A 25,471-nucleotide genomic window follows, 5' to 3' on the forward strand; every position below is an offset into this window, starting at 1 on the left:
GGAAACAAGCTTCACGGAATTCAGGATTACGCTTAAAAAATCGCCGTCGGCAGCAGGAGGCCGCTGCATGCGAGCTCTGGCAACCCAGCGCTGACCCGGTGCGGCCCCCCCGCCGTCAGCTCGGCGCCCTGCTCGGAAAGGACTGAATTTTCAGCTAGCCCTTGATTTACCCTCAGCGGTAGGGTCTGTGCGGAGAAAGAGACAGCGTGAGACCAGCATGACAGACAGACGGCGGGCGGACGGACAACCAGACACGTCGGGCTCCCACCAGACAGAGTGCTACGGCTCCCACAGCAGGACAGAGCTCTGGTGGGCTTGGACCTCCCAGCGCCTCGCCGGGGAGAGGGACATCCCCGCTGCATCTGCCGCAGCCTCGGGGGACCAGGAGCCCCCGGAGGGGACAGGGGCGTTTCCCCCGTCAGCTTGGTCCCTGTTTCCCCTCCGAGAGCTGCCCCCAGCACAAAGGCTGATCTCAGCCCAGGAGAGGCTGAACTCCTCCCCTCTCCCAAAAAGGGAGCTGCTGCTGGTGTCCTGGGCAGCTCTCAGGCCGAGATGGAGAGGAAGAGCACGGATATCCGCGGGCGGCCCTGCCTGGGACGCAGGAAAGGCCAAGAGAGCAATTCGGAGACGCAAAGGGAGAGCGAACGTCGCAGCCCGCGTGCCCCGCGCTCTCAGCCGTGTCAGCTCAGGAGAAAGTAACGGCACAGGACAGGAGCGGGCCTGCTCCCCACCCAGCGCCCCCGGTGCTCCCTCCCCCAGGCGGAGGCGCGATCGGCAGCGTCACCACCACCACCGCTGCCGGTCACTGGTCAGAGGTGGCAGCTACCGGCTCCGACTCCGGGAGACGTCACCGCGAGATGTCCCGGAGCGGCAGCGTTGGGTCCCGTTTCTGTCCATCGGTCAGTCCCAGGCTGTCCATCACTGATTTTTGGTGGCTCCCGCAGCCCAGAAATCTGCAAGACAGCAGGGAGGTGGGTACACACGGAGGGGGTGAAAGGAGACTCCTCTCCCAAAAAGAACCAGGCCCCGACTCCCTTCCCACCTCTGCAGCCAGAGCGAGTGCTGCGTGCAATTCAACCGCAACGCAAGACGCTGCGGGAACTCAGGGGAGGCAGAGGCTGTCCCCTCCATGGCCAATCCTGCTGGTGGGGCACAGAAGAGGGGCATCGCACCGCTTCAGGGGACACCGGGAGGTGTCCAGAATGACAAGAGATCCCACATCAACCGCAGGCTCAAGAGGAACAAACCCAACAAGTTCTCCTGCCCTTCCCAAATCATTCCTAGGACCGTCCGGGAGGACTCAGAGCTGTTCCCCACGTTGCTCTGATGACAGCATGGGGAGGTGACCCTGCTCCAGCTTCCCAAAAGCAGAGGAAGGCTTGAGAACAAGTGCTGCCAGGTTGAGACCCCGACACCCAGCGTCTGCCCCCTCTTCCCCGAGACGCCACCTTGCACGGGGCAGAGCCTGGTACGAAACGACCGAGGCACCTGAAGAAGGTAACGCCGCACCCCTTGGTACGGCAGCCGTGCCCCTACACCCCGGGGCGAGAGGGTTTCCGACACGAGCCCTGCTCTAATCCCACGGAGCGGGAAATGCACGTCACCTAGAGTTTAGCAGAGGGTGAAGCAATACCCAGCAAGGCGGGGAAGTTGTTGGCTGAGGTCAGCCAGCTCCCGCCGTCCGCGACCAGGGTGGTGCCCGTCACGTAGGAGGAGAGGGGGCTCGCCAGGTAGAGCGCGCTGTGGGCGATCTCCGTCTTGTTCCCCGCACGCTGGAGGGGGATCGTGTCGAACTGGCTTGCTTCCTCGGCAAATTTCCCACCTACGTGGCAGAAGAAAGGGTCGGCTGGGGCCACGGGACCGCCTGCCCGCCAGACACGGTGGCACTGCTCGCGTGGGGCTTGCCGAGAGCCCCAGGGAACCCAGATGAGGTCCCAGCACGGCCCTGGGGACAGCCCAGAGACAAAGGCCGGAGCAGAGGGTTAAAGGGGGGGAGCTCAAGCCCAGCAGTGGGATTTGCACTGCAGCAGTGAGCCCAAGACAGGACCTCAGAGAGCTTTCCCAGCCTCCAGAGCCGAACTGGTGCTCCGCTGGTGGGCTGCAGAGCTACACCAGCAGGCAGAGCAACTGGCCAAGCTGGGCCACCATCGTCACCCTCCTCATCATCATCATCACCTTCACCGTCGGCCGCTGCCTCGCCTAGATCCCCTGCCCGCTGGAGAAGATGCTGGTGGTCTACAACGCCCTGGCCACGGCCAGTTGCCCACGTGTTAGATCACAGCGTCAGAGAGCACAAAAACTGCCGCTCTACAGGAAAACCAGCGCCCTGCGAGGTGCTGAGGACGCGGGAAGGGCTGCACGGCTGTCGCAGCCCCCTCCCAGACAGCGAGCCACCCCCGGGGCGGAGACAGGAGCCCCCGGTTGCCTTACCCAGCCGCCGGTACCCCTCGGTGCCCGTGATGGGGCCCGGCGCCAAGCTGTTCACTCGGATGTTGTTGGGTCCCCACTCCACAGCAAGGTGACGGGTCATGGCGTCTGGGAAGGGATCACAATGGGAATGAGAAATGGAGAACGGAGCCATTCCAGTAACTTTGAGGAGGGGCAAAAAGCCATGGGAGACTCTGGCCAAGAGCAAAGGGCCTTGGAAAAGCAAGCCCAGGGGAGAAAAGAGCCTCATCCCAAACCCAGGCACCCAGTAACCACACCGATTCGTAATCACCTCTCCCATGGACACAGAATCACAGAGGGATTGGGTGGGAAGGGACCTTTCAAGCCCACCCAGTCCAGCTCCCCTGCGAGGAGCAGGGACATCTCCAACCAGATCAGGTTGCTCAGAGCCCCGGCCAACCTGGCCTGGAATGTTTCCAGGAATGGGGCATCCACCACCTCTCTGGGCAACCCGGGCCAGTGTCCCACCATCTTCCCATCCCAATATTTGGGAAGAATTGGATTCCTTACTGACCCCATGCAGCTCACAAAGCCCCAGCAAGGAGCGTTCAGGTACCTATGGCGGCCTTAGCAGTACCAGCATGCACCTGGAGGGCCTGCCCTCGGTAGCTCAGGGTCGCTGTGATGTTAACGATGACCCCGCCGTGGTCCTGGGAAAGGAAAGGAGACGTGGCGTCAGGCGGGGAGCAGCACAAGGGCTCACGTAGGAGAGCGGTGGGACAAAAGAGCTGGGCTGGGAGGGGCAGTCACCCATGGGCACTGCCACCTCTGCGTTGCTCACCCAGCCTCACTGAGCCAAGGCAGCCAGCGGGGACCTTCCAGAGGGGCGGGAGACGCAGGGGACAAGCAAAGGCCAAGGAAAAGCTGGAAAAGGAGCAGCAGATCACAGCTTCTTCCCAGGCAGGGGGCAGAGCATGGAAAGGTGCTACAAAACCCAAAGCCCCAGGGCTAGGGACAGGCAGCATTCCCAGTTTCTGCAGAGGGGTTCCCATCGCGGGAAGGGAAGGGACTGGACCCAGCCAGGGTGGCCCAGCAGCAGGGCCCTGGGTACACGGGTGCTCCCTTCTGCCCTCCACACTTCCCTGAATTCCTCGGGAGCAAAGTGTGGCTTGTTTGACACGAACCCCCTGCCCACCAGGAGCCTTTCCAGCCAGTCCTCCGGTTCCGCTTACCCGGAAATATTTCTCAAAGAGGACTTTGGAGGCGTTGAAGGTGCCAATGGTGTCGATATCTATCACAGTCTTGAAGGCGTTGAAGGACAGGGCGCTGGCTGGGCACAGAAAGTTTCCTGCAGCTCCTGAAGAACAAGCGGCCGGGGGCACAGTCAGGACGGGGCCAGAAGAGACCAGGCAGGGTCAGGGCATTTCTGCAAGAGGGCTGCCCAGATGCTCCCAGAGCAAAGCAGCACAAGCCAGGCGCCAGGCAAACACGGCCCCCACGCAGGAAAATGCCCTTCCTAGCAGTGAGGCTGCACCAAACCTTCCCCCTGCCCGCCCCAGCAGCTCACCGTTAACAAGGATGTCGATCCGCTTGAACTCTTTCAGCGCCTCATCCACCGCTGCCACAATGGTTTGGGGCTGCCTGACGTCTACGGACAGAGGCAGGCACTGCTGGCCCGTGGCTGCCACCAGCTTTTTAGAGGCCTGCAAAAAACCAGGGAGGTGAGATTCTTTCTGAGACTCTCTCCTTCAGCAAGAGTCAGACCCAGAGCTCGTAACCGGTGAGCAAGAAGCCAGGCAGGAGCCACGTCCCTGTCAGCACAGAGCAAACGCGGTGGGCAGGGGACAGACCTGCTAAACACAGCCAGCTTCAGCCCGGCAGCACCCTGGGGTAGCCAGAGAAAGCTCCTGCACGTTGCCCAGCCCAACGCCAGGCTGGCCCTGAGGCCACAACTCGCAGCCCAGTTGCCTCCCAGGCCTCTCATCAACACAGCGCATCCCGAGCAACGTCCCCGCAGAGCAGGTCCGAAGGTTGGACCGGCAGCAAGGCTGTTTTGGCAGGAGCCCAGACACAACTAACCTTCAGATCCAAAAAATGTCAGCAGGCAAAAGGGCAAACGCAGCCCAGCAGCTGCCAGGGTCTCTGCCTGCGAGGCAGAGCGGGTCGGCTCTGCGGCTTGGCGTCTGCCACAAACCACCCCTCGGGCGCTCGTTAAGAACACGACTGCCCCCAGGAAATGGAGCACAGGGAGAAGCTTTGGGCCCCGATGAGGACACACGTACACCGAGCATCAAGAGCCCGGGCAAGCAGTCTCTGTGTACTCAGAAGACCCCAGCCCCGAGGACTATAAAGCTGCTGAGCTTCGCAGCTTGTTTTCCAGCACGTGAGCACGAGGGAACACAAAATGACAGCACTAACCCCCTCCAGGGCCGTGCCAGCTCACTCCCAGCGCCGAGGAAACCGATCAGCCGAACCCCAGCCCGGGGTCAGACACACGGGGTGGGTGTTTTTTCCACCCAGCCACCGCAGGACAGCTACAGCCTAGTTCAGATTCTTCAGTCGCTGCTCTCCAGACCCCTCCAGCTCAAGATGCAATATGACTGAGATCTGGGGGCTCAGCGTTCCCCTCAACCCACATAACCCTTGGATGAGGAGGACGTGCCCTGCTCGAGGCTGAGATTCAAGTCTGAGCTCAGGCTCTGCCACTTCCCTGCTGAGAAACCTTCACCACACTTTGCTTCTCTCTGTCTCATCAACAAAAAGGTGATGTGATTCCTGGAACCGGCGCTCCCAAAGGTGGCGGGGGAAGGTGGCAAGTTCCAGGATTAACTGAGCTCTACCGCGTCCTGCCCGTCACTGCTGCCTGCTGCTGCCGAAGCACTCAGCGCCGGGAGAAGACAGGGTAGGATGGATGAGCCACTTCTCCCGTGGCACTACTCCCAGGGCTCCCAGCTCCACCCCGAGGAGAGGGCAGAAGAATTTCCAGACGTTCACAGCTCTCTCTTCCGCCAGCCTGCCGCACTGGAGCCCACAGACTCACCTCCGACACTCGCTGCAGGCTCCGGCTTGCGATGACCGTCCGGCAGCCGTGCCTGCAAAGAAGGGGCTGGTGAGGAGGAACTGCGCAGCCCCGGCTCCTCGGGGGCCTCTCCGACCTCTGGGGGTGACCAGCGGTTGGGGTGGCGGGCGCAAGGCTCTTGGAGGAACCCCGGCCATGGGGCCCTGGGGGTCTCTCCCAGCTCTGCAAGGGGCCAGCCCCTGCCTCCCACCCCCCACGGGCCAGCAGAGCCCGCAGCAGGGGCCGCCCGCACCGCAGCTCTCACCGGGGCTCTGCTGCCCTGTTCTAGGCCGCGTTACCGCGGCCGCCGCGAGGGAAGGCAAGATTTCATCCCCTCCGTCTCACCGGCGCCCAGGGAAACCGGGCAGCCCCCCACCCCGCGTCACCCCGGGCACGACCCCGCCGGGCTCCCGCACCTCATGAAGATCTCGGCGATGCGGAAGCCGATGCCCGAGCCACCGCCGGTGATGAACGCCACCTGGCCCCTGGGGGAACAAAAGGGACCGTGAGAGCCAGGCGCCGGGCAGGGCCCCCCCCGGTCGCGGCCCCCCGCTCCAGGCGGCCCCGAGCAGCGGCGCAGGCCGCGGCCCCGCCCGCAGCGCCCCGGCACTCACGCCAGGATGTCGGGGCTGAAGAGGTGGCGGTACTCGCCGAGGCAGTCGTCCGTCTCCACGTCCGGCGGCGGCCGGGAGGCTGCTGCGGCCTCCGCCATGGCCGATCCCCCCGCGCCTCCTCCAACGCCGGCGGCGGCACCGGGGCCCGCGGCGGCCGCGCCGCAGAGCACGCCGGGAGCTGTAGTCCTGCCCGGGAGAGCCGCCCGCCCCGGCGCATGCGCGGGCGTCGTGGGCGTTGCCTAGCAACGGCGGAGGGCCGGCGCGGGGTCTCCCAGCGCCTCCCAGTGTCCCCCCGGGACAGCCCAGAGCCTCCCAGTGCCGACCCAGTAGAACCCCAGTGGCCTTCCCCGGGACAGCCCAGTGCTTCCCAAAGCCTCCCAGAGCCTCCCAGTGCCGACCCAGTGCATCCCAGAGCTTCCCAGTGCCTCCCAGTGCCGACCCAGTGCATCTCAGTGCCGACCCTGTGCCCTCCCGGGACAGCCCAGAGCCTCCCAGTGCCAACCCAGTGCTTCCCAAAGCCTCCCAAAGCCCCCGGGACAGCCCAAAGCCTCCCAGTGCCGACCCAGTAGAACCCCAGTGGCCCTCCCCCGGGACAGCCCAGTGCTTCCCAAAGCCTCCCAGAGCCTCCCAGTGCCGACCCAGTGCTTCCCAAAGCCTCCCAGAGCCTCCCAGTGCATCCCAGTGCCGACCCTGTGCCCTCCCGGGACAGCCCAGAGCCTCCCAATGCCAACCCAGTGCATCCCAGAGCTTCCCAGTGCCTCCCAGGGCTGACCTAGTGCCCCTCGGGGACAGACCAGTGCATCCCAGTGCCTCCCAGAGCCAACCCAGTGCCCCCCTGGCACAGTCCAGTGCCTCCCAGAGCCTCCTAGTATGGCACCAGTGCCTCCCAGAGTTTCCCAGTACCGACCCAGTGCCCTGCTGGGACATTCCAGGGCCTCCCAGTGCCTCCCAGGACCTCCCAGTGCTTACCCAGTGCATCCCAGTGCTTACCCAGTGCATCCCGTTGCCTCCCAGAGCCTCCCAGCACTGATCTAGTGCTTCCCAGAGCCTCCCAGTGCCAAGCCAGTGCCATCCTGGGACAGTCCAGTGCTTCCCAGAGCTTCCCAGTACCACCCCAGTAGCCCCCGGGGACATTCCAATGCATCCAAGAGCTTCCAGTGCCATCTGGTGCCCCCTAGTGACACCCCAGTGCATCCCAGTGCCTCACAGAGCTTCCCAGAGCCGACCCAGTGGCTTCCTTGGGACAGCCCAGAGCCCCCCAGTACTGCCCCAGTGCCGCCCAGTGCCTCCCAGAGCTGTCCGGTGCCTCCCAGTGCTCTTCCGATACAGCGCAGTGCCTCCCAGAGCCGCCGAGCACCAATCCAGTGCCCCCCCGGGACAGCCCAGTGCCTCCCAGAGCTTCCCAGTACAACCCCAGTGCTCCCTGGGGACACCCCAAAACATTCAAGGGCTTCCAGTGCCATCCGGTGCTCCCTGGTGACTCCCAGTGCCTCCCAGAGCTTCCCAGAGCCGACCCAGTGCATTCCAGTGCCTCCCAGAGCCTCCCAGCACTGACCCAGTGCACCCCCGGGACAGCCCAGAGCTTCCCAGTACTGCCCCGGTGCCACCCAGTGCCTCCCAGAGCCACCCAGTGCCTCCCAGCGCCACCCAGTGCCTCCCAGCACTTCCCAGTGCTCTCCCAAGACAGCCCAGTGCCTCCCAGAGCCTGCCAGTACCAACCCAGCACAGACCCAGTCCCCATCCAGGACATCCCAGTGCCTCCCAGAGCTTGCCAGTACCACCCCAGTGCCCTCCAGTGACATCCCAGCAGTTCACAGGGACATCCAAGCGCTTCACAGAGCTTCCCAGTACCACTCCAGTATCACCCAGGGATACGCCAGTGCCTCCCGGTACCACATCAGTGTCCTCTGAGGGCACTCCAGTGCTTCCTGGAGCTTCCCAGTACCACCCCAGGGACATCCCAGTGCCTCCCAGAGCTTGCCAGTACCACCCCAGTGTCCTCTGAGGACATTCCAGTGCCTTCCAGAGCTTCCCAGTAAGATCCCAGTGCCCTCTAGTGACATCCCAGTGCCCCCTAGAGCCTCCCAGTAACACCCCAGTGTCCTCTGAGGACATTGCAGTGCCTTCCAGAGCTTCCCAGTAAGATCCCAGTGCCCTCTGGTGACATCCCAGTGCCCCCTAGAGCCTCCCAGTAACACCCCAGTGCCCCCCCAGCCGCCCGGTGGTTCCCCGTGGGAGGAGGCCTGGCTGGAGGCGCTGGTTTATTGTGGGCGGGGGTCCCGCCCGGGCCCGTTCCCCGCCCTAGTCCCCGTAGATGTAGTCCCGGTCCCCGCTCTCCCAGGCCACCAGCTCGTCCCGCTGGAACCAGAAGCCGATCTCCCGCTGGGCCGTCTCCACCGAGTCGCTGGCGTGGACCACGTTCCTGCACGGGGACGACGGGGGACGACGTGGCCTGGGGGTCCCGCCGCCCGCCCCGCGCCCGCCCCGTGCCCCTACCTGCTGACGTGGGTGCTGAAGTCCCCCCGGATGGTGCCCGCCGCCGCCACCGCCGAGTCTGTGTCCCCCACCATGGCCCGCGTGGACCCCACCACGTTGTAGCCCTCCCACACCTATGGGACAGGGGACACCTGAGCCCCATCCCGGATCCCCTCCCGGGACCCCCGACCCCCCCGTCCCGGCCCTCACCATGGCCACCAGCGGCCCCGAGGTCATGTAGGCCAGGAGCGCGGGGTAGAAGGGCTTCTGCCGCAGCTGCTGGTAGTGCTTGTCCAGCAGGCCCCGGTCCGCCTGACAGCGGGGTGACGGCGGTGACACCCAGCCGGTGTCCCCCCACGGGGAGCGGGGTCAGCCGGGGGAACAGGCGGCGGTTCGGTGGGGACGGGTACCTGGAGCAGCTTCATGGCCACCAGCTTGAAGCCGCGTCGCTCGAAGCGCCGGATGACGTCCCCCACCAAGCGCCGCTGCACGGCGTCCGGCTTCACCAGCACCAGCGTCTTCTCCTGCAGCTCCGGGGGGGCTGCGCGGGGACGGAGGGGCCGGTGTCACCCACCCGCCGCCGGACGCGGGACACGAATGTGGGTTGCGGTGGTGGCACCCCACGCTGCTCCCGGGGCACCACGGGCGCCCCACGGCCACCACCCCCGGCACAGAGCGCGTCCCCGAGCGCGGCCACGCGCTGGTGGGGAGCAAAATTGAGGACCGTGGGACAACAGGGCCCGGCGTCACTGTCACCCGTGGGCTGCGGCAGAGCAGGGTCTGGCACTGCCGTCACCCATTGCACGGCAGGGTCTGGCGTCGCCACTGTCACCCGTGGCACCATGAGATGGCAGGGTCTGGTGTCGCTGTCACCCGTGGGACGGCAGAGTCCAGCATCGCCATCACCCGTAGCACCGTGGGACGTCACCCATGGCACCATGAGATGGCAGGGTCTGGCGTTGCTGTCACCCGTGGCGCAGCAGGGTCTGGCGTCGCTGTCACCCGTGGACCGTGGCATTGCAGGGTCTGGCGTCGCTGTCACCCCTCTCGCGTCCCCAGCGCTGGCCTTGCCGGAGCCGCGCTGGCAGGAGGGGACAGAAGCCCCCCGAGGGACAGCGCGTCCCGCCCGAGGAGGGGAGAGGGGACGCCAAGCCGGGGCGCTTCACCGCCCTCCCCCGGTTTCGGGTCGTGCCCTGGGCTGCGGGGTCCGGCCGGCCCCGGTGCAGGCGGGGGGAGACCCCAGCGTTTCCCCCGCTTTTTGGGGCGCTGCTGGACGCGGCCCAGCTTTGCGAAGGGGGTCGGCACAGGGGTTGTCCCATCCCGGCTCTGGGGACCCCCAACCCCCCGGGACCCCCAGGAGGTGCCACCACCTCCAGCCTCCGCCCCGTCGCGGGGGGACGAGAGCCCCGCACTGACCCGCACCCCAAAGAAGCGAAGGGGTGAGCCGGACACCCTGCCTGCGGGGGGGGGGCTTCCCCCCGGGGCGCTGGGGGACTGGGGACACTGGGAGGGGACGGGGCCAGGAGCCCCGAGGGGCGGGACGGGCAGGGGGGTCCGCAGGGACGGGACGGGGCAGGGTCTCACCGGAGCCGTAGCAGCGGGGCCCGGGGGGGCGGCTCGGGCCCGGGTGCCCCCGCAGCAGGCTGCGGGCCAGGCAGCGCCCCAGGGAGCCCATGGCGGGGCCGGCGGGTCGGACCTGGCCGCGGCGGGGCTCCACCGCCCCGCGGAGGCTTTAAGGGCCCGGCCGAGCTCCGGGGACGGGTCAGCTTTGCGTCCCTCCCCTTAAAGCAGCCGCCGGGACCGGGCAGCTGCCGTGCCTGCAGGGAGCATCCCGGTACCGGGCACGCCCGGGATGGAGCATCCCAGCACAGAGCATCCCGGTATGGGACATCCCCCAGTATAGGGCAAGCCTAGGATGGAACATCCCAGCACAGAGCATTTGGGTACAAGGGCATCCCCAGAATGGAGCATCCCTGTACGGGACAGCCCTAAGATGCAGCATCCTGGTACTGGGCACGCCTAGGACAGAGCATCCCAGTACAGAGCATCCCTAGGGTGGAGCATTGCAGTATGAAGCATCCCTAGAAATCCCAGTACAGAGGAGCCTGGTATGGGATATGCCTAGCATGGAGCACCTTGGGATGGAGCACACCCTCAGCAAGTTCCCCATCGCCACACTGGAGGGATCCATCCAGAAGGATCTGGCCAGGCTGGAGAGGTGGGGCTGTGAGAACCTCACGGAGTTCAACCAGGCCAAGGGCAAGGTCCTGCACGTGGGTGGGGACAATGCCAGGCACAAATCCAGGCTGGGCAGAGAAGGGATGGAGAGCAGCCCTGAGGAGAAGGACTTGGGGGTGCTGGTGGGTAAGAAGCTCAACGTGAGCTGGCAACGTGCGCTCACAGCCCAGAAACCAACGGCACCCTGGGCTGCATCCCCAGCAGCGTGGGCAGCAGGGCGAGGGAGGGGATTCTGCCCCTCTGCTCCGCTCTGGGGAGACCCCCCTGCAGCGCTGCGTCCAGCTCTGGAGCCCCCAACATCAGAAGGACGTGGAGCTGTTGGAGAGGGTCCAGAGGAGGCCACGCAGATGATGGGAGGGCTGGAGCAGCTCTGCTGTGAGGCCAGGCTGAGAGAGCTGGGGCTGTTCAGCCTGGAGAAGAGGAGGCTGCGGGGAGACCTGAGAGCGGCTCCCAGTGCCCAAAGGGGGCTGGTGGGAAAGGTGGGGAGAGACTCTTCAGCAGGGCCTGGTGTGACAGGACGAGGGGTCATGGGTTTAAAATAGAGGGAGGCAGATTCAGACTGGACATCAGGAAGACATTTTTTACACTGGGGGTGGTGGAGCCCTGGCCCAGGTTGCCCAGCGAGGCGGTGGATGCCCCATCCCTGGAAACATTCCAGGCCAGGTTGGCCGGGGCTGTGAGCAACCTGATCTGGTTGGAGATGTCCCTGCTCCTGGCAGGGGCTTGGACTAGGGGGGCTTTAACACTCCCTCCCACCCAAATTATCTTGGCACAGAGCAGCCCTAGGATACAGCACCCCAGCACAGAGCAGCCCAGCACGCATCTCCAGCTCCGTGTGCAGGAGAGGACACTCCTCATGGCAGCATCACTCCAGCTCACAGCTGAGTTCTCCTGAGGGTTGAATTAAACACAGCCAGGAGGAGCAAAAGCAATTAAGGCTCAAAGCCTTGATCCCCCACTTTGCCTCTCTCATTTCCTTCCTGCCCCCACAAAGCACAGGGAGAGGGGGACCAGGGCTCCCAACAGCCACAGCCTGGGGGGCACACAGGGGCTCAGGGCCTGCTGTGCTCCACACGGCCACAAAACCACCCGACGCGGCTTCCCCAGGGACAAAGAGATCCCCAGCTCTTGCCAAATGGACTTTTTGCTGGCCAGAAGCTGATGACAGCCACTCAAACAGGGGGGCTGAGGCAGGCGTCTGCCTGCCAGGGGTGACGGCACAGAGGAAGGGGTTTCTTTGGGGAAGATGAAGGCGGTCACAGACACAGAAATCCGGTGCCCTTCCATATTTATCCAGAGGGCCGGGGTGCTGCAGGTTCCAGCCTGGGCTTTGGCCACCTTCCAGCTGCTGCCCTTGACCAGCTGCTCAGCAAGAAAAAAAAAAAAAAAAAACATGAGAAAACGTGCACTTTCACCCTCTGTCAACCAAATGTTTTGCAAGAAACAAGCAGCACCAGCCATGGACAAGCCCAGAGCCACGCTGGTGGCAGCTGAAGCCCCCTTGGCCCATCTCTGAAGGAAACCACAGCCAGGCTGCTCACAAGTTTCACGGGCAGTGACAGTTATTCCCAAGCTGGCTGCTCCAGACCGCGTGCTCCTGGCGCAGGTTGTGGCTGGCAGGGAGCTTGGTGCCCCTCGCTCTCAGGGGAGGCTGGAGCTCCACAGGCCGGCAGGTCCCTTGGCGCCAGGTGGTCCCCCACCTTCACGCTGCTCTTCACACGCTCGCAAAGTTGGCGTTCGCAGCCCTTGGGTGCAAGGCCCGGAGCCGGTGAGGCACATCCTCTGGTTCACGTGCAACTTTCAACTCAAGCTGCTCACCTGAAGCCCGAACATCAAACTGGTCGCAGTCCAGAGAGCCTGGATGCAGGCTCTGTCTGTACACAGGTTATCCAAACAGCGCACGTTATCTCCGAACGGCAAACACGCACAGCGCAGGATGTTTTTCAGAGAACGGTAACCAAAGGAGCCACGGAGCAAGCGCTCCTACGCTCCAACTCACCCTCGATACCTCCGAGCTGCCCACGTGCAGCCAGCTCACCCAAGTCCACATCCACAAACGTTTACAGGAGAACCCCAGCATGCAGCCCTCGCATCCGCAGGGAGTTAGGACCAGTTTAATGCTCCACACTACCTACCTGACTGGAGACTTCAGCAAAAACAACCAACTTGGAAAAAAAACTCTTCCAACCAACTTGGACGGGACGTTTCTGCACGCAGGGCACAGTAGAGGCAGCGCAGACACCTCCTGCCCAACCGCGGGGAAAGGTTGCAGATCACTGCCTGCATCGCTAAATGCGTTTTTGTCGGCCGTAGAACAGCTCGGTGGCAAGGAGGCCTTCAGGAAACTAAAGCAAGTTACAGGTTATTTAAAACAACAAAGTAAGCACTTTATTTCCATTAAGCATGTTGTTTTAGTATCACAATGGAATGATGAGAAAATGTTTAAAAAAAAAAAACAACCCCAAAAGAGTCTCTAATCCCCACGAACAGCAGGGAGGTTTTTCAAGGCAATTTAAAAACAAAGGGAGTGCCAGAAGTGCCAAAACAGTCCCAATATCACGAGCCTCCTCCTCTGAGAGCCGGGCAGGGGCAGGAAGGTGGAATGGCATGAAGGTACGAATGTCTGAAGTAGTTTTGGCGCTTCTGCCTCACGTTCGATACGTACATCTCTCAAGACAATTCCACAGAAATCTCCGGGTGCAACAAAGTGCTGCATTAGTAGAACAAAACCCCAGCGAGAGGACTTTCCGTACGGCAGAGGTGCCCTGCGGTTGGGCGTTAAGACACATCCTGCAGACAGTGCTGACTCCAGCTGGCGGCCTTTGGGTTGGGAGAGGGGGGAAAAAAAAAAAAAAAAAGAGAAAAGGAAGCGTGGTGCGTGAATCCAAGATGTGCCCATGCGCAAGACACTGCGCCCTGCGGTACTGACAAAGGGAGAAGAGGAGGTGGTGGCAAAACGAAAGACAGATCCGTTCCCTACAGTGATGAAAAGACGAGTCCAGTGCAGTAACTATAGCTTCACAGTTCCAGGGGGCAAACTGTCGTTGCAGAGTCTGTAGTAACGCAGGTCGTTCACCAGTCTGTGCACGTTCTGGGTAAATGACGGCAGATCCTGGAAAAGATCAAACGCCACATCGTACTGCAAACAGAACGATACCTACACGCACCGGCTTACGGCGGAGACAGAAAGGAACGGAGAGGACGCAGCACCCACGTGTATTTTCCTACACGAGAACAGACCCTTCCTGCAGAGCCCGAGCCCAGGGAACACGGGTTTCTGCAGCTCACGTACAAGGAGCAGAGACGGCTCCGGAGCTGCTCCACGCAGAGAGCTGCACTCTGCTCATGGCACTGGCTTCTCGGTGCGCAGTCAGGTACTACAGGAACGGTCGCTGCATTCCTGCCAAGGCTCCCAAGTGCCACATACCCCAGAACAAGGGCTAATTTTCTGGAGAGCAATTCCCTTCTAGATTCTAGCGTCTCTGTCAAGGCTCCTTTCCTACCCTCACCCTTGGTCCCAAGTCCCCATCGTCTCCCACAGCAGAGGAAGCGCTCAGGCAAGCAAGCTGCAGCAGACGGAAGCCGCAGCCTGCTGCACTGCCGTGATGTTCCAAAGGGAAGTCACAGACGCCCCGTTTGCATACGGGGGGTCTGAAATAATCGTAAGCCATTGCAGCTACTCTGCTGTCGTCTTCACTGTAACCCTCTAGGCCAGCAGCTGGGGAGAGGTTCTGGCAAGGATCGGAGTGTCCCACTCTAGAAAAAGTCAGTCTACTCCTACAGAAACCTCCTCCAGGAAACATATTCCCTAACTCCCACAGCATTTAGCAGTCCAACAGATGAGACTGCAGTTCTGCTACCTACAGTGAAAAACCCTTGGCTAGGCACTGCTGGGTATGGAAGTGTTTGGAACAAAACAAACTGCCCCAAAACACTGCCCCGAGAAGCTCACGGCAGCCTGCCAGTGTGTTCTAGGAGAAACACTCCGTGCATCCCGAGAATGCCGGCACTCTGCTGCAGCACTTCCCCTTCTTACCCTGTCCATTTTGAAATTCCTTGCCAGCACGTTTTTCTGGTTGGAGTCCACACCATCACAACTGGCCAGGAACTCGGGGAGAAAGGCCGAGTAGAAGCCATCAAAGTCCACGGAGGCCATGTTGTAGGTGGCGATGCCAATCTCCTCCTGCAGCAGGTCATGCGACTTGTGGACGAGCACCTGAAGTAGCACGTTCACAAACTGGAACAGCATGGTTGTCCGGAAGATCTTCTGCACAGTGAGAGAAGCACACAATTAGGAGTCTTCTCACCAGCAGCTTCTGAGCTACCAGTAGCGTCTGCAAACTCTTGTGAGTGAACAGAGAATTCGACCACGCTTACCTCCTGCATCTGACCCGAGTTTTAAGCATCGGCATTTAAGCAAACAGCATCCAGTCCCGCTCACACCCCAGCCAGTGTTTGCCCTGCACGGTGCTCCCGAAAGCTGGGGAATCTGGCTAGCTGCCTGCAAGTCTGCAACAGGCAGCTGTTAACACCACGGGCTGTCCTGCAATTGTGACTGCAGACGGGAACCTGAAAGCTCTGCCTTCACAGGCGAAGCAGGAGGGCAAGACCCTGCATTCCAACTTCAATCCCTCACGACAGCAGCTAACGGGTCTCAATTAGAGGGTCTGGGAGACAGGTCTTACATGACAGCGATGGAGACAACTGCCTGGCAGTGACCAGCTATAACTACCAGACACCCTGCTGCTGTCCCAGACGAGAATGATGGAGTGACACCTACTGACAATCCCAGTTCCTACGTCCTCAGACAAATCCCATTGTCACTGTGCATGTTCTTTGCAACCAACCAAAGGCTGCAGCTTAAAAGCCCCTAAATCCTGACCTTCAGTTTCTGAGTAGCTTACAAACAAGTTTCAGGGCAGCACCTGTCTACGACCATGCAGAGTGTGCACTGGTCAAGTAGGACCCACCTTGTGGTAGAGCTTCTGCTTGGTGTTCAGTGTCTCCAAGTAGAAGAGATTCTGCTTGAAGAGGTGGATGTCAGGTTGCAGGAAGGACTGGCCAAACGCCTACAAACAAAGCAGAATTGAAGGAAGGGGATCAGTATTACAACAAATATCGGACCTGCCAGGCAGAGCAAACCCCTGGGAGCCTCCGCTGCTTCTCAGTGCAGCAAACTAAGAAGAGAGGCAGTTGTAGTCGGTGGTGCTCCTGCCAGACCAACGGGAATGAAGAAATTTTAGCGGAAACACAGTTGTCATCTTGCAGAAGAGTTGCTAAGCTGGGTTCATTGGGAACAGGCGGACCAAGCTGGTGCCAGAGAGGAACAGAGGTGGTGAGCACAGCTCTGGGGCAGGCAGTTTGCTCGTGGAGGATCTGGCTGTTTCTCAGGGATGCTGCCCAAGGCAGCACAGCAAGCATGACCAAAACCAGAACACTCGCACGGGTTTTATTCTCAGAGTTAAAAGACCAAGGGACTGGCAGAGGTGTTTAACGTGTTACTGCACTAAATCAGAAAGAAATTTGTGCTGGGAGCTGGGAGGCTGAGCTGGGCATTGCAGAAGCAGGAAAGAGCCTAGGAACAAAATTCACTGGTCCCTGCTGAACTAGCTTGGTAGGCCTGCACAAACTCTGTGATAAAACATCTTTTACACCCTGAGCTCCTCCGAAACACTGTACGGATGAGGCAGGCAGATGAGGAAAGCTCTGTACAGAGACAGGCAGCAGAATTTCACCAGCAGCTGCTTCAAGGCATCACGAATGGAAGTTTATTCTCCCACACTAGCCATTTATTGTTAAATGGACAAAAATGGCCAAAGTCCCTTCAAGACCAAGCCAGTTCTGGTGGTACCAGCACACAAACTATTAATATCCTCAATATAAAACACTGGCTGCGTGGAGAACGTTTACAGAACACGAAATAAGAGTTTTGTACCAAAACAACAGGAGCCAAGCACTAAAACAAGCAGTTCAGTGCTGTCAACCAGCCTGAAGTCAATACTGAGGTTACCACATAAATATCTACCAAAACAAGGCGCTCAGCTGGGCTTGGAATGTTACACTGCTACAGGTGAAAGAGATGCTTGGGTAGGTCCCTGCACAGGTACCAGCTTGGGCCTCAGTCACATCAGAAGATGCTCAGAAAAGGAAAGGCCAGAGAGAAACGCCAACACAGTTTAGGTCGGTGCAAGAGCTCCCTCTTCACTCCTGTATCAGAAGGAAACCCAGTCTCCAGCAGCACTCCATGATGGGCAGCTCTGCAAAAAGTCCTCCCACCTGAAGTCTGAGCACACAGCCCTCTGCTCCAGCGCTCACTGCTCTGCGGAGCATGGTGTAAGCACGCTTCTCTTCACACAGGCTGGAGGTGAAGGGCTCCAGGTACTCTGACAGCAGATTAGGAGGCTGATAGTTTTTTTTTTTTCAGATTTTACTTCAAGTTGCACTGTTTTGGGAACTGCACAGAAGTCATTTGGCCAGCTCTGACTTAAGTACCTCTCCTGCACTGACAATTTGTCCTAGTGCTAACCAAAAGAAGTAAATGGGCCAGTGTCAGTGATATTTTTAGGTCCAGATGCAGGATGAGGCATGGAAAGAAATTAAAGTTCCTCCATCACTGCTTGCTTCCCTGCACGGTGAGGCACTGTGCCTGGTGAACACATCAGCAAGATCACTCTGCAAGTACCTTGATTTTTATCAGTTTCTGAAGGCAAGACTCCACTCAAGACAGGGCCTAGCCCCCATCACCCATGTGTTTAACGCACTGCCACAAGTAGCGTACGCTCCGTTGCAGAAAGGATTCTGGACAACCGCGGGAACAGCCGGGTTACCTGCATAATGGCACTGAACTGCGCTTCGTTCTCCATCTGCTCTTCTGCTGCTCCTCTTTGGACACTAGCCAACACACTAGATCTGAAAAAGTACCGCCAATTATGGTGGAGGATCCGGAAAAGCAGCTCGAACAACTCCGCTTTCACATCAGGAGATGAGCGCTAGGAGTAGAGAACAGACAACTCAAAGCAGGCTCCTGCGCTGGAATCCTACTCATTCCCTGGATCCCACTGCGGCAGTACCCTGTCAGTGGCCACCCAAGGCACCAGAGCACTTCCTTCTAAGGCAGGCACTAAACTCAGCGGCTGTCGGATCATGCTAAGAACACACCACTGAGGTTGGAGCTTTACCTCCTGCCTCAAGCACGTCTGTAATTTTAGCCTCTCTTGACAATTCCTGACAAAATCCTCCACCCACGCTGCTTCCAGTTCCCAGTGACTGACCAGTCACTCAGCTCTCCCTGCACAGGGACTGATCTTTACAGCTCTTGAAAAGCAAGAAGCTTCCTTGCTCCCATACTCCCAGCAACACCTTCCCTTCCCACTTCCCCCTTCCCCCACCTGGTGTGAACCAGCCCTACCTCTGCGATGATGGGGTAGACCTGCTCCATGCACAGTGAGATGACGCTGGGTAGAAAAGGCTTGAACACTTGGCCTGGCTCTTGTACCACCACTTGCAGGATTTTCAGAAACTTCTCCACCACTCGACAGCCAGTGCTGCCCTCATGGAGGATGCTCTCTGCCAGCTGCTCCCTACGAGAAGAACAGTCATGGCACAGGAACCTTCCCAGAGATCTGCACGCGTAGCTAATTTAAGGAAAGCAGGTAGCATCCCTAAACTTGCTCAACTAATACAGATCAAGTACATCAAGCTACAGAAGAGAGCTAGGTTTTGATAGACACCCTTCCCCAACAAAAGCTTGAGAGATTGCTGGGGTACCCTCAGATCTTGGGTAGGAGCTAAAACAGTGTGAGACTCCAATTCTGTATCACACATTTCCAGAAAGCCTGTGGGAGAGCTGACATTGCACGATGGTCTGTATGACTGATGTGCACGGGCTGGGTGACTTCAGACCTGGAATCATTTAGCCCTGGGACATGACAAAAGTCTGGACACAAAGCGGCTGGAAATGCTTTAGGGGCAGTGAACCATTGTGTGAGCAGCTTACTACAACAAATTGCCCCCAGGGATAAGAAAGAAGTGACCACTGTGGGACAATACCTGGTGAACATGTTTAGGAAGGTCTGGATGATCTGCTCAGTGAAAGGTACTCCCATCTGCACCCTCAGGCCTTGAAACAGAGTGAGGAAGAAGCTCAGCATCTCATCTGTCACATCTGTGATAAGAACAGGGAAGCAAAAAGAACGTGTTATGGTAACAACCAGTGCATTAATAAATCTTTTACGTGATATTTGCTCATTCTGTACAGGGAACCCCATTTACTCTCAGAAATTTAGCAGCAGGGGTGCCATTAGAAACTGAAACCAACAGCCAGTACTACAGCGCGTAAAGATTATTAATCGATTTCTGAAGACGGCTGGGGATGACAAGCACAGCCAGCACCAAACAGCTCAGAACAAATCCCATACTGTCAGCAAGGCCCTTAGTCTGCTCTGCCTACACAGAGTGCTCAGAGAAAGCTCTGGCGATGGTGTGCGCCGATCTCCAGTTGCTCGCTGCTCATACAGGGTTAACAGGAAACACAAGGAAATCCAAACCAGCTACACAGCTCGGGATGGCCAGGAGATAGAATCCAGCTTTTTTTTTTTTGGCAGGAACTGAATAGACTCTTCTGACTTCAAAAGAAATTTTCAGTGTGTAGTTGTACAGTTAGCGCATCAGCACCGCAGCTAATTCAGTCCCAACATGCTTTATTGAATAACCATGGCAAGCTGAAGCTGCTCCACAGCTCCTTCACCCAGTCTTTTACAGCCCAAAAATAGCACAAGGCTGCCAGCCTCTTCTGAAGACAACAGTTCCCTGAGGTCACAGCAGCAGCTTGCTGCCTTGGATCCTCTGTGTTTCAGCTTTGTCTTGCCTCCCCCGACTCCTGCTTCACTGAGAAAATCCCACCTAGCTCCAAAAGTTTTCCTGGAACACCTTGTATGAGAGAAGCTGCTGTAGTCCTGGACATTCCAGCTAACCTGACGTGATACAAAATGTACATCGCTGGCCAGAATACTGCCTAGCAACATCCCTGGTTATATCCTCAGGAGTTTCTCCTTTACAGAGGGGAAAAAAACAAACCAAAAAAAACCCAAACCCACATTATTTGACCTAATCTGAAGACATCTACTCCTCTTTGTCCTCAAGCTTCCGGAGAGAATGTAAATGGGCAAACATAGCCAGAGCATTTAAAAGTTTTTTTTTTGTGCGCAGGATCAGCTCCATTCTTGTTTCACTGTTGAACAGAACACAAGGCGTCTCCATGTTCTGGAAGCGTGACAAACCCACGTGCCTGTACCCTAGATGGCAGAGAGAGATCTCCCTTTCCTGTCCTGATTCAGCCCAGCCCACCCAGGAGCACAGACTCCCATTACACTTCGGCCCAGCAAGCCCACACACTTCCCAGGAACACCACCACGATCCTACGCTGATGGACTTTGCATGTTCTCAGGAGGTCACAAAACTACTCACAGCATTAAAGCCTGTCCTATGGTTATACCTGACTGATGAATGAAAGCTGGGAAGAGGGCTAGTGAGACCTGCACGGATTCTTGCAGCGACTGATAACAGATCTGTCGAGACTTGGTGGATTCTCCAGAGATGCTTTCTACAATATCTTCTAAAACGCTGAGTGTCTGATGGATGATCACTTTGGCTGCAAAATAAGAGAGGTGATACTTGCATGGGTCAAAACTACTAAACAGAGGAGCAAACCACCTTCTCCCATGCTTCCTCCCTGCACACAGCTGACCAGCATGTCAGGTTTGTCAGAAGCTGTGACAATGCATACTTCCAAACAATTTTCTCAAATTCCCCCCCAAAATTTCTTATTTTCCCCTTAAGCTTTTATCACCGTAATCTTCATTAACATTGCCTCCACTCAGTGTTTCTAACACTATAGCATGGTAGTCCCAGCACTGGGCTGTTCCGTATTCCTACTGCAATCACTGCCATTCCAATTTTTGTCACAAACTTGACCCCACCTTCCCTGCACGACCGAGGAAGACAACACTTTGATGGAAGAGTTTGCATGCAACCTGGGGTGAGACTGTCCTTTACAGACCCACAGAAGAAGGGTCTCTAAAGAAAAAAAAAAAAAAAAAAAAAAGAAAGAAAAACCCAAATTGCTCCTTTCCTGTCCTCCCTATATGCTAAATACAGCTTCTCAGCCAAAATAATTATTAGAAAACCAGATTATTGATGCCTATCAGCAGTTTGCAGCTGTCAGAAGACCAAGGAATTTGGTACTTACTGTCCTCCAGCTGCACCTTCCTCTGTGGCAAGATAGCACTGGATTTTAGTTGGCGATATTCTCTCGTGAGGGCAGAGACCAGGCTGGCGTGGTTGGTGGAGCGAACCGCCCACTGCTGTTCGCTGTCCGGCAGATTCGGCCAGGGCAGCAACAACACATTGGACAGCGCTCTGCACACCAGCACCTGGGCCTAGAAGCAACGAGACATTAAGCAAAGAGACAAAGTTTTACCGGGTCTGCTGTTTACTTTATACGAGAGCACAACCCTAGAGCGAGGTGACATTTCACACTGTCCAAGTACATCAGTGGTGCTCACTGAGGAGAGGGCTCAACAGCAAAAGGTGAGCCCAAGTGAAAACTAGCAGCTCTGCAAGGTAAGAGAGAGGCAAAGCTCCACCACTTAAGGGCTGGAAACAGCTCCCAGCTCCATCAGCCCTTTCCTGCACTGGTAAGTCTCTGTTCTTCATGTTCATAAAACAAAGATGACGCTACTTCCATTTCTACTTGTCTGGTTTACACGCTAAGCTTGTACAGCGCCTTATGTCTCCATGCCAGGACACAATGCAACAGCATCCCAGCCTCCACTGTAGCTTTTCAGTACTTCTGCAATACAAATACTAACTTGGAGTGGGGTATGCGGAACGCTAATGTATGTTTAATAGAAAACGCCTTCTGTATGTTGATTTTGACCTACCCGTATTGTAGGGACCACACAGAATCAGGGACTGTGTCAGCAAATGAGAAGAAAATAAGATCTAAAAGTTGCAATCATGTTTTTTTTCCTTATGCTGTTGCTTTAAATAGATTATTACTGACAAACTATATCACTGCACCCCACTCTTTTGTTTGGTTTTGGTTTTTTGAGGTTATACCTCACTACAGTAAGAACTGAGGCACAGCTTCCCAAGCATCTAATCTATGTTCTTCACGTTTGAGACGAATCACCTTATCAGGAAGCCGCTGCGCAGAAGTGTCCGTGATCCTGTTGAACACCTTCTGTACTGCTGGGATGCTGATCAAGAACACTGGTCGCACTGTGGTGGCTAAAGAGACGAGCAGGTGGCACGCAGACAGCAGCAGCTTCTCCTGCACCTGAAACAGAGGGGGCACACGGTCAGGCTGCCCAGTAACACCACAGCACAGAACCACACGATGCAACACTGGTGTTCGACAGCACAGTGAGCTGCCACTACCAGGTTTTTTGCAAGCAAGACAGTTTACAGTATTTATTTGCAAATCAGAGCACAGGTCAGCTCACTGAACACGGTGGAAGATAAAAATTTCCCTGCTTTCAAGCCATTAGACCGAATTTACATCCCTGTAAGTTGCTTACTCCCATATTAGCTTGACCTACAGCGCTATTTAAAATTGCTCTTGGTCTAACTTTGCATGAGATATTTGCTGTGGCTCCGGCAGACAGATCTCCAGCTCTCAGACTGGTTCACATCAGGACCCACTTGTTCGCCTCAGCCCAGCACTGACAACGGTACCTTCGAGCTGATGAGGGGTGTGATTGCCTCCAGAGCGGTGGAGACCAGAGAGATGAACTGCTCCGGGTTCTGCCGGTGAACTTCGCTGTAGAACTGCGCAAGCCAGTGCGCGTAGGCTTGCAGCGCTGCCAGGGACTGAGCGTGGCTGCGGAGGAGCAGAACAAGGGTAAGATACGTGCACGGGACAACAGGTACGCTAGCAGGAGAGCTGCAGAAGGGCACAAGTCCTGAGCACGGTGGGTAGTTTCGACAGCACACTGGGAAAGAATGTCAGTATCCTCAAAGTCGGCAGCTTTTTCTTTAAAAAATTTTTACTAGTTTTTTTGTCCTGGACCCTGTACATTCTAACTACATCGAAAGGTGTGCTGTAACCGGACTCACCCACTGAGTAATAGTATTAAGGCAAAGGTACAATCTGATAAGGTCAAATTATAATCATACTTCATAATTATACTCTTGGCACAGTGCCGTATTAAGATTTTTGAGTCAGGACATTCCTTTGGGACCATACAGACAGGTGTCCTCCAAACGTTTGACGATGTACCTTTGCTAGGCTAGCATTAGAAAATGGATCACAAGTTTCTTCAGGGACATTGGAAAGGATGAAAACCCCTCACTAACAGAGAAAAAACCTCCCAAATTATTTTTAACCAGGAAAGGAAAGAGACTATTACAAGAATATAATATAGACAAAACTCAGTGCTAGTAACTTGGGATTATTAGGACAAATCCAGGGAACTATACGATGAAATCTAGTGCGAATTTTCAAGGAGCTGCTACACATGCAGTCACAAACGGGAACAAGCACTTGCTGTGTTTGAAAGGACAACCTTAAGCTTTGCTCATAAAACACTGACTGGCAGGAAACAGGTTTGTAGTACACAACTAGGGATGGAAGGTCTCTAAAAGGCTGTCAGAAGGGTGTTCCACTACTAGCAGCAGCAAGATTTCACACTTAACGTCCGCTTCTGGATCGAAGGCATTCATTTGTTTCAGGGATGGCTTGCCTAGCTGGAAGGCATCCGTTTGTCTTTGAAGTACAGGGTTTTGAGTTTTTGGCTAAGAAAAGCATCTTTTACCTGAGCCAAAGATCTGGCTTCAGTAGCAAAAAATCCCTAAACTGGAAGTACATTCTGACAGGGGATCCATTTCTTAAAGTACCACTGTTCTAATGCTTATTTTACCACTTAATTACACTGCAAAAGAACTCAGCTTTTACGGCTATCAGTACAGGGCAGAAGATCAGTTTGCTTTTAGAGCCAATATAATGAGCATTTCTACTTCTCATCACGATTTTATTTTTCTTTAACTTCAGTACATCAATTTGAGGAAACAGTGGTCCAAAATGCTGGCAGCAGCCTTAACCTTCAACAGTTCAAAGGCGGCGCCCTCCTGGTTAGCTAGCAATCACTGGAGAGATGCACTTCTCGGAACATTTGCCAAGCAAGTGGTTAGAAGACCAGCCTGAGGAGATCTGACACTTCCTTTGCTCTCTGTAGGTACGGAATTTGCATACAATCACTTGGAGTGTAATCTCATACTCACACATCGATAAGGTCAGGTTTCAATACAGACGGTACTGCGGTTTCGATGTTGTACAGTTTAATCTGCGATCCATACAGCGTTACTTTTACCAACCTGGAGGCAAACACATACAGGGTAGCGCAAAGGGACTGTAAGATGGATACACGTACGTACAAATCTACTCCAACGTCTTATCCAAACGCAGCTCTTGGCAAGTCTGTGTCAATACCTAGCTACTTCGTAGCCAAGATTGAGATCATCTAGTTTAGAATAATTTAGAGCCTATTTCATTGTTTGTGGTAAGACAGAACAAATATGATGTTCCTGCATCAAAATGAAAATACACAACCACGGCAGCTGTGTAAAGCCCTGAAATGCTGTAATTTGCAACTATGTGCTAATTAAGTTTCTTGGAGGTGAAGAATCAAATGACACCTGCCTTTCAGTTTTCACAGAGCTTTTCATTTAAGAAAAGAGATTTTGGTGATTTAGCTTTGAGACATGCAACTCTGAAGGAATCAGTCTACATCCCATTCCATTGCATCACAAATGCAGATGCTGGAAAAGAAGCATCTCAATCTTTTCAAGTGGCTGATGTTATTTAATCCCTCCTATTAGATATCTCTTTGGTTAAGGATTTAGAAAGCCAGCCGGGGAACTCAGCACTGATGAATGTAACAATTAAGGCCCTGGCCATCGATATTGTCATATCTCAATTTAATCACAACAAGGGGAGGCAAAAAGAAACCTCGGTTTTCACACTCACTGCAGTGGTGCCAACTGCTCCTCGTACTGGTGAAGGGACAGCAGCTCCCCTGCCATACCCACCTCTCCACCACCGTGAGAGCATCGTTGAACCTGGCAGCAAACACATCCCCAATGAAGTATTCCGCTAAACGACCCACGGCCTGCAGCAAGGAGCTCAGGTCCCTCAAGGAGCAGTGCAAACGACGGCAATCATTCTCTGCAGTGATGTTCAGCCTGTGTCCTGAAATGACATTATGGTTCATTAGCAATGAAGCCAAAGTGCAAATTACCACTTCTGCTACTAGCCACTGACTAAGAGCCCAGCAGCCTGAAAACTCATACTTAAAAACCTTGTGTGAGAGAAGACACATAACCTCATGACTAATAAATACTGCTCTTTGGGATGGGAAACCTAATTACAAAGCTACAGGAAATGCAGAGTTTATTCTAATTACATTACAAGCATTCTTCTTAAATCAGCTCGGCAGTGGGTCACAGGTCAAATGAGAGCACTGTCCAAGTGACTGAAACACTCAAACTGAGTACGGCAAGTTCAACTGTCCCGACTGCCACACTTCAGATTCCTCCTCAAAGGCTGAAATGGATGTTACCAACTATTTCAGCCTTTTACACGTTTATTTTCTTCTATTTGATACTAATATCTATATAAACAGGAGCCTTTCTTGTTCTC

The 25,471-nt window shown here is 56.4% G+C and overlaps 3 protein-coding genes across 7 annotated transcripts in view; all 3 read right to left on the reverse strand.

The window, feature by feature from the left end:
- Positions 1 to 75: 75 nt before the first annotated feature.
- DECR2 (2,4-dienoyl-CoA reductase 2) lies at positions 76 to 6,216 on the reverse strand. Of its 2 annotated transcripts, none has more exons than XM_086760179.1 (9): positions 6,061 to 6,216; positions 5,863 to 5,931; positions 5,429 to 5,480; positions 3,956 to 4,091; positions 3,621 to 3,745; positions 3,005 to 3,098; positions 2,431 to 2,535; positions 1,634 to 1,822; positions 76 to 953 (listed from the first exon to the last, which is right to left on the reverse strand). In XM_086760179.1, the coding sequence occupies exons 1-9, from the start codon at positions 6,156 to 6,158 to the stop codon at positions 919 to 921; spliced, it is 903 nt and encodes a 300-aa protein (XP_086616305.1). In that variant the 5' UTR covers positions 6,159 to 6,216; the 3' UTR covers positions 76 to 918. The 2 variants fall into 2 exon arrangements, with proteins under 2 accessions (XP_086616305.1, XP_086616306.1); XM_086760180.1 differs by having other exon boundaries at positions 1,605 to 1,822; positions 6,061 to 6,214.
- A 2,092-nt stretch (positions 6,217 to 8,308) lies between these two features.
- On the reverse strand, positions 8,309 to 10,276 carry NME4 (NME/NM23 nucleoside diphosphate kinase 4). Of its 2 annotated transcripts, XM_086760287.1 has the most exons (5): positions 10,120 to 10,276; positions 8,946 to 9,076; positions 8,746 to 8,847; positions 8,557 to 8,669; positions 8,309 to 8,482 (listed from the first exon to the last, which is right to left on the reverse strand). In XM_086760287.1, exons 1-5 carry the CDS (start codon positions 10,208 to 10,210, stop codon positions 8,362 to 8,364), a joined length of 558 nt encoding a protein of 185 aa, XP_086616413.1. In that variant the 5' UTR covers positions 10,211 to 10,276; the 3' UTR covers positions 8,309 to 8,361. The 2 variants fall into 2 exon arrangements, with proteins under 2 accessions (XP_086616413.1, XP_086616414.1); XM_086760288.1 differs by lacking the exon at positions 8,746 to 8,847.
- Positions 10,277 to 12,177: 1,901 nt separating this feature from the next.
- Positions 12,178 to 25,471, reverse strand: part of XPO6 (exportin 6) — a 52,119-nt gene continuing 38,825 nt past the window's right edge. For all 3 annotated transcript variants that reach the window (XM_086759580.1, XM_086759578.1, XM_086759579.1), the window contains exons 13-24: positions 24,862 to 25,021; positions 24,055 to 24,147; positions 22,510 to 22,654; positions 21,965 to 22,111; positions 21,020 to 21,209; positions 20,267 to 20,422; positions 18,823 to 18,937; positions 18,182 to 18,353; positions 17,601 to 17,762; positions 15,744 to 15,842; positions 14,810 to 15,040; positions 12,178 to 13,885 (exon numbers count right to left, since the gene is read on the reverse strand). In XM_086759580.1, coding sequence (XP_086615706.1) covers positions 13,784 to 13,885; positions 14,810 to 15,040; positions 15,744 to 15,842; positions 17,601 to 17,762; positions 18,182 to 18,353; positions 18,823 to 18,937; positions 20,267 to 20,422; positions 21,020 to 21,209; positions 21,965 to 22,111; positions 22,510 to 22,654; positions 24,055 to 24,147; positions 24,862 to 25,021 — 1,772 coding nt within the window. In that variant the 3' untranslated portion in view covers positions 12,178 to 13,783. The remainder of the gene's footprint in view (positions 13,886 to 14,809; positions 15,041 to 15,743; positions 15,843 to 17,600; positions 17,763 to 18,181; positions 18,354 to 18,822; positions 18,938 to 20,266; positions 20,423 to 21,019; positions 21,210 to 21,964; positions 22,112 to 22,509; positions 22,655 to 24,054; positions 24,148 to 24,861; positions 25,022 to 25,471) is intronic.

Source organism: Chlamydotis macqueenii, chromosome 15 (genome assembly GCF_036417535.1).
Source record: "Chlamydotis macqueenii isolate bChlMac1 chromosome 15, bChlMac1.mat, whole genome shotgun sequence".
NCBI classification, from domain to species: Eukaryota; Metazoa; Chordata; class Aves; order Otidiformes; family Otididae; genus Chlamydotis; species Chlamydotis macqueenii.